This window comes from Denticeps clupeoides, chromosome 6, assembly GCF_900700375.1.
Source record: "Denticeps clupeoides chromosome 6, fDenClu1.1, whole genome shotgun sequence".
Lineage (NCBI taxonomy): Eukaryota > Metazoa > Chordata > Actinopteri > Clupeiformes > Denticipitidae > Denticeps > Denticeps clupeoides.
The window spans coordinates 22,834,368-22,852,409 of NC_041712.1; the positions used below are offsets into that span (position 1 = coordinate 22,834,368).

An 18,042-nucleotide genomic window follows, 5' to 3' on the forward strand; every position below is an offset into this window, starting at 1 on the left:
ACTAGCTCCATGAGCTCAAGGAAATATCGGAAAATCACATTGTTGCATTTTATTTACTAGTTATATTAACATTTTACAGCCTCAGAAAATTAAATGTAAACGTGAACGTTAAACATGGTCACATTATAGTAAAATGGCACATTGTAAAATTCATATAGTGGTTTCCTTTTTTCAGTGACTATTTTTCTTACCTCTCCAAACACGCCCAGAGAGGAAGGGGTTAAAATTTTTGGCGAGCTTTGCAAGGTACGTCATGGTGTAAATGTTAACAGGATGTGTAATAAAGTACATGAGCACTGTAGTTACAGGTAAGGTGCATTATTGCATTTAATAGGCCAAGATTGTAATCAGGGATTAACACTGTAGAGGACAAATTTTACATGGGGAATAGGTACAAATGGCTTGACATAACCACTAGAAAGTCCACAACAATGGCAATTTCTGTCATAAATCATTAGAATAAAATAAAATTCTAGACACTGAAGTTATAAAGGCATAGAAGGATTTTGCCACATGAAATGCTTCTGCTGAAGTGATGAAATCCTTTAATCATGGGGCTCAATGTCGTGAATCAATCAAGTCCAATGCCCTTAAACATGTCTGACGCTTGAGAGTAAAAAAAAAAAAAAAAAAAACCCTGGTTATACATGATCCCCAGTAGTAAACAGCAGACCAGCTAGAAGCACAGTGACGTTTTAAGAACCTTTCATATACAAATGGCCAGTGACACTAAACAAACCCGAAAGGACAAATGCAGACAAGGGAGAATGATGTGCATCGCACCCATAATTCCACGGAACACATTCTCCTTTTTGGCCGTCGCAACGCTTTCAGAAAACGTAGTGTCTCCAGGGACGAATAGACGGGCTCCCAGGAGCAGTCATTTGTCTCCCCACTCTGAGGCAGCTTCTTATTTAGTCCCTGGTTCATTTGTGCCGCTCCCATTGAAACCCACACAGGGCCAAGTGTAATCTGGAGACAAAGAGGAGTCCGGGGTGGGTTATAAACCACAGTGTTTACCACAGAGCCATAACGAAAAGGTTTATGGCCGTCTGAAATTAAAGACAGCGTCGGCGTAACTGTATTTTCTTTTTTTTTTTAATAATTGGTTAAAAATACCAGAATACTATAATCTTTTCATCAGGAAGCATCTTAAACGTTTCACCTCTGCAGTTATTGCAATATTATGTTCAGTTTCAAACTACTCATCGCTGTAAGGACGACACTACCGTACATCTATTTCATTAGTGTTTTCTGTTAAAATGCTTAGGTTCGGCAACGCCGCACACAGTGATTCGTGGAGGCCACCGCTCGCTTAGAGCTCCAGTGGAACTTCAAACTACAAGGGCCCGATGTGCAAACATCCAAAAAAACGTGACACGGAGAGAACAAGTAAAATTTGTAAAAGACATTTTCCCAAAAAAAAAAAAAAAAAAAAGGGCGTGTGACTCAACTTATTAAAGCTGTCATTAAATCGTTTTTTGGGGATAAGGAATATTGGAGATTTCCTTGAAAAGTTGGAAGTGGACGTGGCCAGACACGGAGTCCGCGGTCACGTGAACGCCTCGCCGGCGTGCCACCTTCACAGCCAAGGCCGGCCTGCCTTTGACGGCCACATTACGCAATCGCTGCTGTCGACCTCAGCCGCCTGTCACCGGCGCGCGCCAACGGGCACGGCCTCCACCTGTCCCCGTCTGTCTGAACGTCAGGACGAAACCCCCCCCCGCTGGAGGTGCTGCGCTCGACCCCGGTGGTCACGGCAACGGCGAAAACAAAACGATGTCACAACCAGAACAAAAATTTATGCACTATATAATTACATTTCAGGGTTGATTAATAGTTTGCGAGACTACTTTTCCCGGTTTGGCACAACACACTAGGCAAAAACAACGAGGAGCCCGACGGAAGGTGAGAGAATACTGCAATAACAAAAATATAATAATAATAATAATAATAATGCTTTTCACTATGGCTGTGGGTCCATAGAGCGAATGGAAGTCGAGATTTCGCCGCACCGCTGTCAGCACTCCCTCCTGCTCAAGAAGAAGACACCACCCCCTGGCCACGGGGCGAGCACAGAAGGGACATTTCAAACGTTATTTGGCATGAAACGAAATTAATAATAATATTATACACATTGTCATGATTTCAACACTTCAGTATTAAAAAAATAATAACAAAATAAACTTTGAGTGGACAAATTGTAGTGTTGCTTGGACCCGTAGGGGGTGGGTTATGCAGGATTAAATAGTCACTGTTCAGACACACACACGGTCGCATACTGTCCGTTTAAACCCATCTCATTAAAAAAAAAAAAAAAAAAATCGAGTCTTTCGAGGAGTCTGAGTGTTCGTGTGTTTCATGTGGGCAACAGAGACAGTATTGTAGCGTGGGCCGGCGGCGGTCGTATTTCGAATGTGCGCAGGGACACCCCGACGCCGCATTAGGCGCCTGGCGCGGGGTGCGGCCGAGGCAGACGTTCGTGAAGTGCAGCGAGGGGGGAGCGAGTGGCTTTGTGTGCGGCGGCGTACGCGCGTGTCGCTCAGCTCTCGTCCTCCGGGTGTTGCTGGTCCAGCAGGCGGACGTGCGTGAAGGGGAAGTGGCCCCTCTTGCCCTTGCACTCTCCCTCCCACTGACCGTTCACATTGATCTTGGTCACGTTCACCAGGTCCCCCACCTGCACACCAGACACACAGAGAGACGGATGGATTAGACCTGATCTGTAATGCAGTAATGCAGCCACCAACGCGCACCTGACAGAGAAACAGCAGAATGACATGCAGGAGGGGCCACAAAACAGCAACTACTGTTGAAAGTCTAAAGTGAAGTGATTGTCACTTGTGATACACAGCAGCACAGCACACGGTGCACAGAGTGAAATTTGTCCTCTGCATTTATCCCATCACCCTGAGTGAGCAGTGGGCGGCCCTGACAAGCGCCCGGGGAGCAGTGTGTGGGGACGGTGCTTTGCTCAGTGGCACCTTGGCAGATCGGGATTCGAACCTTCTGATTACGGGGCCGCTTCCTTAACCACCACTGTCAGGGTTCCTACACATTTTTACAAAAGACTTTTCAATGACTAAGGCACATTTTCATGGCCAAATGTTCTCTGAAATTTGTGCAAAAAATAAACAAATAAATAAATACGTTAAACTAAACTTTTGACAACCCTGAAAAGCTGAACCTAAACCACAAAATGGGTTCCAAAATTCGAAAGAATACCTGGAAAAATATTTTTTTAATTCCATGACTTTTGCAAGTTTTTAACGATCGTAAGAACCCTGCAAGTTTCTTTATGCTAAAACTGTTCTCTTTCAATACGACTGCAAATCGCATAAACAGTATTTGGTGTTCTGGTCTAAATCAGGGTGGCAAAAACAGAGGAAAACACCAGAGTGGGAGGGGGGGGGGGAGAGAGAGAGAGAGAGAGACTCCTTCCCCACCGGAGGTAGAACGAGCAGTGAAGAGGAAGCGCCCGTGCTCTTCCGCGGCGCCCAGGCGGTGGGTTACGCGGGCATAAGAGCGTGCGTGACCCGGGTGTCGCCATGCATGCGTGACGCCGTAAAAAAAAAAAAAAAAAAAAAAAAAAAAAAAAAAAGACCCCAGCAGCTGGGGGTGAACGGCGGGAGGTACAGTTACAGGAAAGTGAGAGCCGGGGCAAGGGGGTGAGTGACAGAGAGCTATATTTGCTAAAAAGAGTTTTTTTTTTTTTTTTTTTTCTCCTCCTCCCCTTTCCAGGGTGGGAAAGCGACACACAAAAAGGACCAACTCAAGGGAAAAAAAAATTATACTTTGTACCTCCAGAGCAAGAGCCGTTTTATCATACGCATTAGGAACCCTCTTCTGTATCGCCCTGGCATAGACTGGTCCATTCTGGAGGTTGGGCAGAGGGGTGTTGACTACGGGCTGGGCGTAGTCTATGGGATTGGGTGTCTGTGCCCCGGAGCCATCTAGAGCCCCCGGCGCTCCAGGCCCCGCTGAGGCCGAGCCCCCCGAGGCGGGCGAGGCAGGACGGTACCTCTCCACGTAGGGCACCGGGATCATGCCCTGCCGGCCCTCCTGATTGGCCGCGTTCCACCACTGCTCCTCTGGCTTCTCCAGGACCCTCAGCACGTCCCCCTTCCGGAAAGGCAGGTCCTCCTCGTCGTTGCCTGGGAAGTCGAAAAGGGCGCGGACGTACTCCGCCTCCTCGGGCCTCTGGGCGGCGCCGGCGGGAGCCGGGCCGACCAGCGGCACGTGTTTGGCCCTGCTGGTGGGCTCGATGAGAGTGGTGGTGTCCAGGTAGTGGATCTTGTAAAACTCCAGCAGGGCCGGAAGGGCGTCGAACTCCTGGTCGCCGATGCGGAAGCGTGCGGAGGGAGCACCTGCGTGGAAAGCAGAGACGGGCTTTATGGCTGCCGTGTGCCAGGCCGATCAATATCTGCAAAATCTGCAGTGCGCCATTCTGCAGCGTTCAGACATCAGCTCCTCATTAGGCCGAGCGCAACGGGCTCCATCACACAACCATAACATTAGGAACACTGATAAAGTGATAAAGTGAAGTGATTGTCATTGTGGAACACTGCAGCACAGCACACGGTGACACAGTGAAATGTGTCATCTGTTTTTAACCCATCACCCTTGGTGAGCAGCGGGCCGCCATGACAGGCGCCCGGGGAGCAGTGTGTGGGGGCGGTGCTTTGCTGAGTGGCGCCTCGGGATTCGAACCGGCAACCTTCTGACTACGGGGCCGCTTACTTAACCTCTAGGCCACCGCTGCCTTGTCACTGACGGGTCACCAGAGTGACATCAATCAGATTTATTAGGCCACAAGTCCGCAAATGCATTAAAAAGCACCGAAACTGCAGCGAACTGTAGAAAACCGACGTACTGATCACTTTGACCGGGTGTTCTGTGTCCTAGATTGCCCCGCCTGACAACTGAAGAAATGCATTATGGGACCTTACAACCACACATTCCTAACGTGTTAAAAACGGAGCACGTAAAGGCTGTGTCAGCGCGACACCAGGTTCTAAAGCCACGGGCCTTCAGAGGAAGTAGCGCATAACACAACACTCCGCCGGGACGTCCCCGCGGTGAAAGCAGCGGCAAAACAAGGGTCGGGGATCACAGGCATTCCACGGACGCCACGCAAAACAAGTCATCCTGCCCGCGCCACGCCTCTTCCGGCCGACTGTGCTCCGCCCTCCCACACACACACACACACACACACACACACAAACGTTCATCTACTTCAAACGTGAAGTCTTCAGCAGGAGAACGACTGCTGCCGATGGCCTGAAATCCACCCTTGGAGGGCAAACGTGGCCGTCTGGGGTCGCTGTTCTGCCCCGGAACACCGGAACACTGTGCGCTCAGAACAGAATAGGAATCTTTCACCGTTCAAGCCTGAAAGCAGGCTAAACATACACCAAAATAAATGCTCTTTAGACGCTTGCTCGCGTTGAAAGTGAAGTGATTGTGATACACTGCAGCACAGCACATGGCGACACAGAGAAATGTGTCCTCTGTATTTAACCATCACCCTTGGTGAGCAGTGGGCAGCCATGACAGGCGCCCGGGGAGCAGCGTGTGGGGACGGTGCTCAGTGGCATCTTGTTGGCTCAGGATTCCTCCTGATTACGGGCCCGCTTCCTTAACCGCTAGGCCACCACTGCCACCGATAACAAGACAAACATCTAACAGCCACCCAGGAAAACATTTAAATTTAAGGTCTCCAGTCATGAAAACGTGACTTTGTGAGATGATTTAACAATAATTCGAGTTCCCCGAGTCTGTCTATGGTCCTGCCATGGCTATCAGCGGCAGCTCAGACGGTTTGATCTGGAATTTGTCCCGTTATGATGTCATAAGGGGAAAGGTTACCTCCCGTTTCTCTTGTTTTCTCCGCCCATAAAACATTATCTCCACTGACCATCATGGCTTCCGAACGTGCGAAGCATTGCAGCTGCTCGGTGATTGGAGGTAAAAATGAGCACAAATTAGTTGCGTTTTTTTTTTCAGTTCAGTCTTGCGAGACTCTGAAGAGCCAGCGGGTCCATTTTTTTTTTCTCTGGGAAATTCGCCGACACACGTTCCTGTCTGGTGTTTGTGACGTGATTTACGCGAATGCCCGCTCAACTTCTATAGGCCGCTCTCCTCCTCAGTCGCGTCCTGGGAAATCTCATTGTGGGGCTCGCAAAAAAAGTGGCTGTAATTCTGGACCGCGACTGGCTTTTGAAAAGTGACGTCAGATACGGTATTAGGGGACAAATAAAAACACGTCAGGGGACCTTTAAAAATGACAATGAGCTTCTTTTACTGACTTTGTACATCAAAAAATAAACTTCATGGCTTTTCTCGAATCCCCGTATGTTCGACGATAAGTGCGGTTTCCTAACAGTGTTCTTAGGTTGAGAACTTGTTGCTTCTTCCTGCCTTCTCTTCACTCATGTTCATCACGTGAAAATGGGTATGACGACGACGGTGTGCAGAAGCCGCTATGAATGTTAAAAAATAAATTTAAAAAATTAAAAGAAAGACAACGATCCACCCGGCATGAAGCGGACCAGCCTCTGTCCAGCTCTCCGTGAGGAGTCCTGACTCTTGTCGGTAAAAGCGTCTCTCTTGCAGCCGAGCACCGACCGGCACGGGTTCGAGACAACGTCCGCCTAAAACACTCGATAATCCGAGAGATGCCAAGAGCGGAAGTAGGAGAGGCGCATGGGGCACTCTGGAGGAGGGTGCGATTTCTCCAGCGCCTGAACATCAGGGCCCCACTCCAACTGAACTATATACACGATAACCAAAAAATGCTTCTGACCCATCAAATACTAACCAAGACATTTTCTTAGTCCAAACCCCCCGATAATACAGAAAGACCACATTTCTTGAACCTGGAATCCTCCTGCTAGGACGCAGACCCAGCAACGGCCATCTTTACCGGGAAGGAACTGTTACTGCCCGGCGGTAACTAGTGTTAACGCGGCCACTCCAACCGGTTCAGTTTAAAAAAAAAAAAAAAAAAAGCAGGTACCTGGTCCGGACTGCCGGTGGTTGCTGACGCTGTTGATGATGTAGTGCGACACTTTCGAGTTCTCCGACACCGACAGCACGTAGTCGCCGGGGCTGGTGATCGAGTCCCGGACCAGGAAGACCCCGTGCCGCTGGCCCTGCAGCAGGGAGACGGCCTCCTGGCGGCTCAGCTTCCCCCAGTACCAGCTGGCGCGGTCTTCCGCGTCGAAGTTGCCGGCCATGGTCGCCACTGCGCGCCGAGGCTTCGCGGGCCCTGCCCTCGCCTCTCCCAGCCCGCGGCCGGGGTTCAAGTCATGCAAAAAACTTCGGGCCAGAGAGGAGCACACGCGGGGGAGCGGCGCCGCGTCGCGGTTCCGACGGTGCGCACGGAGCGCGGTCGCATAGACACGAGGAGGACGTGCCGCGGGTTACGACGGAACCGCGACGCCACGACTGTCCGAAGCGAAATATCCGCCACATCCAACTAAAACAAAACTGAAATGGCGGAGGCTGGGAGAGACTTGACCTCATTCGCCGGAAGTGACGCAACGAGGTGGCTCCCTCCAGAAACGGCATGAGGTAACGGGGAAAAGTTTTTTTTTTTTATACAATAATATTTAAAAGTAAAAATGAAGACGACCACAACCACGGGACGAATAAATTTTTTTTAAAGAGTAACCGATAGTTTTGAAGTGACCGATTGACACTTACACCATAATGACACCAGGGGGCAGTATGACGACCACTCGTCAAAACTGGGCATTTACAAAGCACAAATAATCTATTTATGCATTTTGACTGGCATTGCCATTTACTGCAGTCTGTCCGTGCATGATAATAAACGATTCATGGGAAACTTATGATTGCATGAACAGTTCCATCCATTGTGTATCAGATGAACTAAATGATAAAATGTTTTTTTTATTACAGTATGAAGAAATTTATTTTTTTCAGTCAACATGAATGCCTGTAACAGTTTATACTGTCTTTTGTTTCAATAAACAGGTGCTTGTTACCACACTGAACTTTCTATATTTTCTATATTGGGAAGTCATAGGGTAAAACCTCACTTGACTGTTTGTGTCACCAGATTTTGCCAGGATTGTGTAGTCTACAAAACAGGTTACACAATTTCTAGCAAGTTTTTTTAAAACCACAACAGTATATTAATGGCATCAACTTGCTGTTTTCATCAGCAGAGACTAGGCATCAAAAAATGGATGGAGCAATATAGAGGGAACGTCCCTCTGTGACCCATTAACAATCTGTGCAATATCTCAAAACTGAAACTGCAGACAGCTACATGCCATCACCCTGGGGCAATGTGGCTGTTGGTGTGAACCAAATGCCCTCCTCAGCAGGAAATTGTGCATGCAGTACACTGTACCCCACCACCATCGTTACAGAAAAGTCTTACTATACCAAGCATTAAACATTATTTTAATCCTAATAATATAGTACAGAATAATAACTTAACTTGCGTGTGTGTGTTTCATTTGAGGATTTAAGTCAATATACAGTTCACTGTTCCCATTTCAATGTCTACATGCATGGACCACAGCAGTGATTTATTTTAAGTGTTTCTGATCTTCGGCATATCTGCTGGAATCCAGTACATGACTATCCATCTTGTCCCACTGTCCACTCTAACAGGTCACCTGATCTGCCCTCAGTCCTGTGCCCACTGCTGCATGGACCCTCTCCTTGTTCCTGGATGGTGGGCAGGTTGCCCTGCTTGGGGCAGCGCTTGCGCAGACCCAACAGGAAGGGCTGTGGCAGGGAGAAGATGTCCACGTTGTTGCCCAGGTCCACCCAGGCAAGGGTGGGGAAGGTGGCCGGGTCCTTGAGGGCATCCGTAAGGTGCCGGAGCACGTGGCAGGTCAGCCGGTTCCCGTTGAGCGAAAGGCTCTCCAGGTGAGGGAGGGCAGAAAGGGTGTCCAACAGAGCCAGCAGGGCTTCGTCCGTCAGCTCAGTGAAAGCCAGCTCCACGCTGCTCACCTCGCCGCTGTGCTGGGACAGGTAGGAGGCGAGCTGCACCACGTCCTGCGGGGAGAGGGGGATCCCGGATATGTCCACCGTCCCACCAGCAGGAGGTGAAGAGACTACCACTTTCAGACTATGGGTGGAGAGAGTGACTTATTAATTGATTAATTCATCATACTAAAAAAAGTAGGATGAATCATCATTATAAAACCACAGTTAAATTCACTCTCTCAAAAACTTTTAGCTTAGTGTTGCTAAGCAACACTAGTCAGTGAGCAATCAGAAGCTTATTGCGTCATGATATGACTAGTACAGGGTAAATAATGCCGAAAGACCATAGAAGAGAAGTGTAGAGTCGAGCTAGAACAGGGTAAAATATATATATATATATATATATGTGTGTGTGTGTGTGTGTGTGTGTGTGTGTGTGTGAACGTACACCATCCATTCCATTCATGCAGGCACAGAGATCCAGTGATAGCGGGCAGTGAAAGGCTGAATAGTCAGCCTGCTGCTCACTACTGACACAGCTAGCAGAGCTCTTCATGGTCTGGAGGCCCTTTGTTCAGAGTAAGGTCTATGGGTTGCGGAGATCCACTGACACTGGTGGTGGAGCCACTCAGAAAGACAATGAAGTTCTTTGCTGGTGAGGAAAGTGTTGGTCGTGTAAAAAAAAAGTGTCTGTATGTAAGGCCATATACCAAGAAAAGCTTACATGTGTTCTATACTTTTCCTCGCATATGTACATGGAATGCTTTTGCACACAGTACGATTTCCTGCATATGTACATTAAATATTTTTGCACACACTACTTTACCCTGTATTTAGGGTGGTAGTAGCCTGGGGGAGGGGGGGACTGTCCCTGTAACTACTGCATTTTTCTGCATCTATATGAAACAAAAATTTCGGCCTGTCTCTCAGACATATCGGCATGGATGTCTGAGCGACACCTCCAACTCAACCTATCCAAAACCGAGATTCTGATCTTTCCAGCCAACAATTCCCCTCAGCAAAACCTTTCCATTCAAATTGGCTCGCTACTGTTAACACCCACGGCATCTGCAAAAAGCCTTGGAGTTTGGATAGATGACAAACTGAGTTTGAACCATCACGTTGCTGCGATCTCCAGATCCTGCAGGTTCAGCTCCTCGTCCAGGCAATGGTCATCTCCAAACTCGACTATTGTTACTCTCTCCTGGCTGGAGCCTCTGCATTCACCATAAAACCACTCCAGATGATCCAAGATATGGCAGCTCGTCTCATCTTCAATCAGCCAAAATACACCCATGTTACACCTCTCCTTACCTCCCTCCACTGGCTCCCGGTAGCTGCTCACATTGAGTTCAAATCCTTGATGCCTACAGGGCTGTAAATGGAACTGCGCCCTCCTACATCAACACAATACTACCTAGATACACTCCTGCACAGAAGCTACAATACTACCTCCTACATCAACATACTACTACCTAGCTACACTCCTGCACAGAAGCTACAATACTACCTCCTACATCAACATACTACTACCTAGCTACACTCCTGCACGCTCTCTCAGATCAGCAAACAGCAGATCAGAAAGGAGACTAAAAATTCCTTCTTCACGGGGTCTCCGACTCCAATCATGTCTGTTCTCCGTTGTTGTCCCTGGCTGGTGGAACAACCTGCCCTCCTCCACACGACTAGCCGAGACTATCACCACTTTTAAGAAGCAGGTGAAAACCCTCTTGTTCAAAAAATATTACAGACAAATCTAACACTTACACACGCACATGCGTACACATTGCACAAACAATACAAAAATGTATAAATACATTATAATTTTTCTTTGTCTAGCACCTAACAATCTCTGAGCATGCTCTTCACTGACAAGTTACGCCTTATCAGGGCTCTTAGTTTGTAAACGCAATATTGTATAGAAATCGAACGAGAATTGCTGGTGTCTTCCTCTTGTAAACTTCCTCAAAAGTAAACTTTTGTGCACACACTACTATTTCTTGCACATGTACATGAAAAGCCTGCAAATAAATTGTCTCACACACATACTTTTTTATTTTTGTTTTGCACACAAACTACTTTCATTTTTTTTACATATAAATTTCCTTTAATTTCTTTATCATTTTTGATGCCATATGTTCTCGTCTCATTACTGATAAGGTCTGATGTTACAGATCCTGTTAATTCTGCCCTCACGTAACATAACATTGCTCCAGGGGAACCGCCTTGTAGTTAGTGAATGAACAATGAAAACACACAGCTGATGGAAATGGCTCTTTAAAAATCACAGAAATAGATGCTAAATGCTGCATCTTTCTCGCTCTCTTTCTCCTTTCACTCATCTGCCCCTCCACTTATTGGCTGTTAACGAGGGGAGGCAACTGTCTTAACAGGGACACTCTGCCTAATGAGGCACTCCAGTGAAACAGGCCCGACACAGCGGATCTAAATGAGATTAGCTCTTTATGAGGGGAAATGGAATCATGATGCAGCTTTGAACTGTTTCATGTGCTCGTCGTCGTGCATATTCTGCTGCTCAGACACTGGATGATAGACAGAGGTCACCGGGCCCCGTAAATCCCGACTGAGGTGGCTCTCCTGACCTATCAAAATGCTAAAAGATTGAAATCTTCCTAAAGTAAAGTTGGCCTGTTAATTGTAACTGTAATGACTGTAATTGGGCTGTAATAAAAAGTAATTCAAATTAATTCTGTTAATTCCATTAATAAATAAATGATCACAGGTACACATCATATCAACACTTGAGGGTGGGCGTGTCTCTTGTGCAGGGAGCACAAGAGGGGCAACCAATCACTGTTTCTAGCTTGCAACAAAATACAACAGGCCGACTGGCCGATTGTGCATAAATGGATTGGACACATGCTTGACACCATTATTCCAACGGTGTCTGAGATGGGCTGAAGATTCTCCTATAAAAACCTGGTGATACCATTCCAACACTGTACATTACACTCCACTGCAGTAACCGTCTGTCTGCCTGTGTGCTGTACTCACTGTTGTTGTCTTGTTTTTGCTTCGTGGGATTCTGCTCATAACTGGATTTAGTGATTTAATTTCACTGTGTTGAGTCCTTAATCTAATTAAAGCAATTTTTCCTCCTTTAAATGGGTTTCCTCTGGCATGTACGTCTTACACTCAGTAAATGATGGTTAAATAAAAAAAAAGATGATGCACAACATGTTTTTATTGAGTTGGAGGTCTTTCAAAGTAAAATAAAACCAATTTAAATGGATGTGCGCTCTAAAAAAAAAAAAAATGCTGAAACGTTCATAGTGAAATGGCCTTCCTGCTAACAATAGCACGGAATGATTGGAATGCTGAGAGGATGCGGAGGGAAGATTCGAGAACGTCCAGAACTTGTGTTTGTCCAAGAAACAAACTTTATGGATAAATATGGACAGACAGCTCTTGAACTGTGGACGAAAAACCAGAGGAAAACCCACAGCAACACAAGGAGAATGTAGGACGGTCAGGACCCTTGTTACAAGGCCCAAGTTTGTATCAGTGCATTATTATTTTCTGTGTGAAGACATCTTCCCTGATGAAACACATATAAGCCCATGTTGTGTTTTAAGCCCATGTTGTGAATGTTATTTCAGATTATATAAATTTAATAAGCGTTGGGACCAGACAGTGTTGGTTTGATGACGTCTTTGTTGGTGAAACGACTGACAACCCTTCACTTCCTTCTAAGTTCTCCTCTGGGACCTGGATCAATACTGTCACGGACTAATGAGGTGGATTGTGAGTGTGTGTGTGGCGGGGTGGTGCAAGTTCATAATTGAGCTCGGTGGCCATCGCAGTGCGGCATCGGCATGAGCTCCGACTCAATCAGGCGTGTTCAGCAACACACCACGGGTCGCCATGAGGACTGAAGCCGATTAGATTCAGTTCGTGCCGGACCGGTGAGACACACCTGACCTGGAGATGGCCTTTGTGATGGCCCGGCTTCCGCCACCGAGAGTGAGGACTCAGGTGATAGGTCAGCTGACGACACACCTTCTCCGTGGCGCTGAGCACGTCCCCCTCCTGCGGTGGAAGAGAAACGCAGAAGCAGTGAGCTGCACAGGTCCCAGAATCGAGTGGTTTTATCTTCATGTCTCGTCAGCCGGAGGGGCCAACAAAAAAAAAATCATCATGTCCATCAGAGGCCAGCAGAACCATGGGAGGTCACAGACAAAGCAAATGTTTTATTGATCACACACACTCCTGACCGGTCTCCTGATGCCCCTGACAGGGTGGTAGACTGCGGAAAAGATGGAAAAATCGAAACAAAACACAGACACGTCCAGTAAAAATACACCACAAAGACACTGAAAATGTAAACTGCTACAAGGATGACTGTGAAGAAGTCAAAAGATGGGAATGATATTTACAGAAAGGTTACAGACTAGAGACCATCTGACATGACAGCGAAATCAGGATAAATGACATAAGCAGATCAGCCGGAACATTAAAACTGTCCGTTAAAATAGATTTATACATTATAGCGAACTTAAGAACTAATTGTCATCAGTCATTTGCAAATAACTGGTTAATTGACTGACATTCCTAGAACTAATATGGGGTCCAGTTAGTTTTTCCCAAGAACGAATCTGCAGCTCACGTTGTTTTAGAGCGTGGACTAATTAGTGTGGACGTTTTGACACACGTAGAGAGCGTGTATGTCACCTCAAGTATGTACTACCAGGTGCAAACCAGGTACATGTTTACATTTACAACAACAACAACATTTATTTCTTATATAGCCCAAAATCACATACAGTATGTCTCAATGGGCTTTGACAGGCCCTACAGTTGACACCCCCCACACTTGACCCTTCTGCACACAAGGAAAAACTCCACACAAAAAAAACTCTAGGAGAGAGAAAAAAAAGAAAGGAAGAAACCTTGGGAAGGAGTGATACAGAGAGGGACCCCCTTCCAGGGTAGAGTGAGCCTGCAAATGGTGTCAGTGCAGGGTTGGATTTACAAAATTTATCAGACGGCCTTATCCAGAGCGACTTACAATCAGTAGTTACAGGGACAGTCCCACCCCTGGAGACACTCAGGGTTAAGTGTCTTGCTCAGGGACACGATGGTAGTAAGTGGGGTTTGAGCCTGGGACTTTGTGGTGTATTGGCTGCCATCACCTTTTACCCCTTGTAATAGGTAGACGATAAAAGACTCGCTGGAAAGTCACATTCTTATCAGATTAGTGGCCAAAGGAAGTATGGTGCATGTGTTTTAGTGTGTATGAAGTAGACGATTGTGGGATTTATTTTTTTTCTTTTCTTTTAGAAACAGAGAAACACAAGAGGCTGTTTCACTGCCCCCTCTGTGTCTCTGATCCCTGCGCTCCTCACATTTGCCACTGACCCCACAGACAGATGCACCAGCCCAGCGAGGACAGACTAGTGTGTTTCCACACCGTGTGTGGACAAAAGTCGTGTACGTGTGCATGAACCGGCCTCAGCTGAGGGAAGTATTCCAGCAGGTTCCACACCAGATCCTCCCTTATTCCAGAAAAAAGGGCACAAATGCAGCAGCAGCAGCATTTCAGGCTTTAACCCAGGACAGCGGTGTCACACCTCATTTAGCTGTAATAGGGCAGATATTTGGGCAGAACTGCACTGTGGGCCAATTCATTTCATCATTTTATCAGCAGCCAATGAACACATATGAAGAACACATATTTTTGTCCTTTTATGTAAACCCTACATAAGTCCTGGACTCCATGAAACTTGACGGGCAGATGTTTCATGGGCCAAGGTTGAGCCCATTCGGTTTTAGAATGGATCCACCAACTTTGTTTCACATAGGCTGTTCACGGCATTTCACGTCATCAAAACTCTTCCCGCCACTGAACTAGAATCCTGCAAAGTTCACCATGTTTTGGATAGAAATGGTGAATATAATAATTGTGGCATATAATAAGTTGTAATATGTTAAGGACGCTCGCAGGTGCAAGACTCACTAGTTCGCCAATCGGAATTACTGAATGATCTGTAATTGATCTGCATTATGATTTTAAAAAGGGGACACAGGAGGAATGGCTGCGGCATGATCTTTTGCTCAGCATTGCCAGATTTGTGTTTTTTGGGAAACATTTTAAGCGCTCAGTCGGTGATATTTTAAGAGTCCAGTTTCTACGTTTGTAGACGCAGCAGTTAAATAGTTCATCGTTTTTTGCCAAAACCGTTTGCACTGCTTTGCATGGGTGACGTATTGAAGGGGGTTTAAATTGTCCAGAATGAGAAAGCAGGATGTGTCAGTCATGCCTGCAGTCTCCTTCCCTTTTCAAAACTCATTATTAAACGTGAGTGCATCGTAATACGTCCATAATAATCGTGAGTAGGAGTCATCTGGGTGGTAGTAGCCTAGTGGGTAACACACTCGCCTATGAACCAGAAGACCCGGGTTCAAATCCCACTTACTACCATTGTGTCCCTGAGCAAGACACTTAACCCTAAGTTGCTCCAGGGAGACTGTCCCTGTAAAATACTGATTGTAAGTCGCTCTGGATAAGGGCGTCTGATAAATGCTGTAAATGTAAATGTATCTGGGATCCTATAGGAATCAGCCGCCTTGGAACATGCTTTATAATAGTGTGCACGATTTAAACCAAGAATTGGGGATCATAGAGGAGTCCTAGTACTACACCCCTCTGTTACCTTAACCTGCTTTTATCTTTAATTCATCTCTGGACCAGCGGGGCTATACGTGTGTCGTTCAGGGTCACGGTTCTGGAAGCATAAGCTTCACTCTGAGTAAGATGGTGGACGACTCGATGAATACCGGGCCAATAACACCCACCACCACCCATTTATTTTCCGCACCACACCTGAGGAGCGTCTCCGCAGTCTTCTGCACGTTGAATAATGAAACCGCTGTGCCAACAAACCCAGAACGGCAACAGACGGCTTCCGCGAAAATGAAAACACATTCGTTTCTCTGAAGCTACCACGGCCGGTTAATGACACCCACGGCCGGACGTATTCCTCACCGTCTTCGGGCAGTGGATGCATCGAGCCAGACCGAGGATGAGGTCGTGCGTGATGGGGTCCACCAGGTTACGGAAGCTGGCGTAGCGGTACAGCACGTCATCCAGCGATGTGGACTCCATCCCCAGATCCTGTGGACAGATACTTCAGCTGTGTGTGCAGACCGCTTTATCACGACTTAATTTAACCTTCCTGCCAATTAAATATGCGCTCAAATACATTTATATTTCTCCAGTGCGTTTGTTCGGGAGTCCAACATGGCAACACAGGCCTACAGTCCAGATGGAGAACCGGTCGATTGGATATTGCGGTGAAATTTCATTCCACAAATCCACTGTGGGACTCACAATCGCACAATAAAGTGGGGTTATTCTTCAAGCGCTGCCAGTGGCCTGAATGGCCCGACTGTTCTCTGATGCTCTGAGGGTGAGAGTCCATGACCAGCAGCGTACATTAAGCATGCATACAGTGGTGTGATTGTTGTCCCTTCAGAAAGGGACAGGCTCTCCTGCTGGACATCTTTAAAAATTCGGTTTCAGAGGATCGAAAAGGTCTTCTGATTCAAGGCTCTGGAAGTGGCAGGGCTTTGATTTGATTTTTTGTGTGTTAAAAGAGCCTTGAATGGCAGAAGGAGGTCTTGTAAACAGAAATATACAGGAAGACGAGTGCATTAAATATTTATGAGCAGGCCGGGCCGAGCGTGTTGTTCTCCACAGGTGAGGAACCGGCCCTCCACAGCTCCATCTGGACCATGTCTCGTCGGTGTCACAGAGACGCGGTGAGCTGTCCCAGCACGCTTCTCTCAGACTCTCAGGGCTCAAAAGTAAGCTTGTGTGAGCCCAAATGTTGGATTGTGCTACTGACCGACAGATCTTTGACCTGAAGGAGAATGCTTCTGGGATTACTCAGCGAGGATGGAAGATGGTGGGATGGATCGATGAACGGGATAATTGGTTTTATTGATCCTGGGATGAACTCCTGATCAGTGCACAGACTCAGTATAGCATCTATGTGCAATAGTGCGACCAAACTGCACGCAGAAAGTGAGCATCAGCGTATACTGGCGAATCTGAAAACTATCTCCTCCACGTTCCTCACCTGTCTGAGAACCTTCAGCAGCTCCGACGCGTCGGCCTGCCTCCCCTGCCTGGCCATCAGCAGGACCTCCTGGACCATCTCCACCCGCCGCTGATAGGGCGCAGGAGTCCCGCAGGAGCCCCGGGGAGCGCCGGCCGGGGCGCGCAGCGGGAGCGCGCACTGCGCCCGTCTCCACGCGCCCTGCCACGGGTTCGATCCCCCGTCGGGTCCGGCGCCCTTAGTTTGTTTGGTGCCCATGGTCCCACCCCCAAAATCCTCACGACGGGATTAAAGATAATAATAATAATAATAATTCAGGTGATGTTAATAAAAAAAAAAGAAAAAGAAGATCCCGCGGGTTAATACCTGCGCGGTTCCATTCCGGAAAGCGCCGCGGACCGCGGGGAGCGGAGAAGTCCACCTTCCCTCCATCGCGCGTCATCTACCGGGACTCGACACCTGTGGCGGCCGGAACAATCTAATGCGGCGTCTCCATCTCACTGTCGCGCTCCTCAAGTTGAGGAAGTAGAGAGAGGGAGAGAGAGAGAGAGAGGGAGGGAGAGAGACAGAGAGAGAGAGGGAGAGAGAGACAGAGAGAGAGAGAGAGAGAGAGAGGAGAGAGAGACAGAGAGAGAGAGGGAGGGAGAGATAGAGAGAGAGAGAGAAAGAGAGAGGGAGGAGAGAGACAGATGAGAGAGGAGGGAGGGAGAGAGAGACAGAGAGAGAGAGGGAGAGAGAGAGAGGGAGGGAGAGAGACAGAGAGAGAGAGAGAGAGGGGGGGGGGGGGTGTCTATGACGCTCCAGACGCAAATCAGAAGCGACCCCATCTGCATCATTTTTTCGTTCGAGCAGACAGGGTTAAACGCACGCGCCAAAAAGTTGCACAATTAAACGATGCAAAAAAAAAAAAAAAAAAAAAAAAATCTATACTTAATTTTTTTATGTTGCTTCCTGCAACACATATGGTGTTTTTTTTTTTTTGTTTTTTTTTAAA

General features: G+C 47.3%; 2 protein-coding genes across 2 annotated transcripts; both read right to left on the bottom strand.

The window, feature by feature from the left end:
• Positions 1-621: 621 nt before the first annotated feature.
• Positions 622-7,514, bottom strand: LOC114791884 (adapter molecule crk-like). Its single transcript, XM_028982408.1, has 3 exons — positions 7,016-7,514; positions 3,799-4,364; positions 622-2,677 (listed from the first exon to the last, which is right to left on the bottom strand). The coding sequence occupies exons 1-3, from the start codon at positions 7,233-7,235 to the stop codon at positions 2,543-2,545; spliced, it is 921 nt and encodes a 306-aa protein (XP_028838241.1). The 5' UTR covers positions 7,236-7,514; the 3' UTR covers positions 622-2,542.
• A 565-nt stretch (positions 7,515-8,079) lies between these two features.
• On the bottom strand, positions 8,080-17,554 carry LOC114792638 (leucine-rich repeat-containing protein 75A-like). Its single transcript, XM_028983962.1, has 5 exons — positions 17,415-17,554; positions 17,070-17,324; positions 15,974-16,102; positions 12,905-13,017; positions 8,080-9,109 (listed from the first exon to the last, which is right to left on the bottom strand). The coding sequence occupies exons 1-5, from the start codon at positions 17,478-17,480 to the stop codon at positions 8,614-8,616; spliced, it is 1,059 nt and encodes a 352-aa protein (XP_028839795.1). The 5' UTR covers positions 17,481-17,554; the 3' UTR covers positions 8,080-8,613.
• Between the last annotated feature and the right edge of the window lie 488 nt (positions 17,555-18,042).

Coding starts and splice junctions, on each gene's coding strand:
- LOC114792638 (XM_028983962.1), bottom strand. CDS start 17,480: ATGGAGGGAAGGTGGACTTCTCCGCTCCCCGCGGTCCGCGGCGCTTTC. Junction 16,103..17,069: donor TGCTGAAGGTTCTCAGACAG/GTGAGGAACGTG, acceptor ATCTGTCCACAG/GATCTGGGGATGGAGTCCAC. Junction 9,110..12,904: donor AAAGGCCATCTCCAGGTCAG/GTGTGTCTCACC, acceptor CTCCACCCATAG/TCTGAAAGTGGTAGTCTCTT.
- LOC114791884 (XM_028982408.1), bottom strand. CDS start 7,235: ATGGCCGGCAACTTCGACGCGGAAGACCGCGCCAGCTGGTACTGGGGG. Junction 4,365..7,015: donor CCACCGGCAGTCCGGACCAG/GTACCTGCTTTT, acceptor CTTTCCACGCAG/GTGCTCCCTCCGCACGCTTC. Junction 2,678..3,798: donor AAACGGCTCTTGCTCTGGAG/GTACAAAGTATA, acceptor TCTGGTGTGCAG/GTGGGGGACCTGGTGAACGT.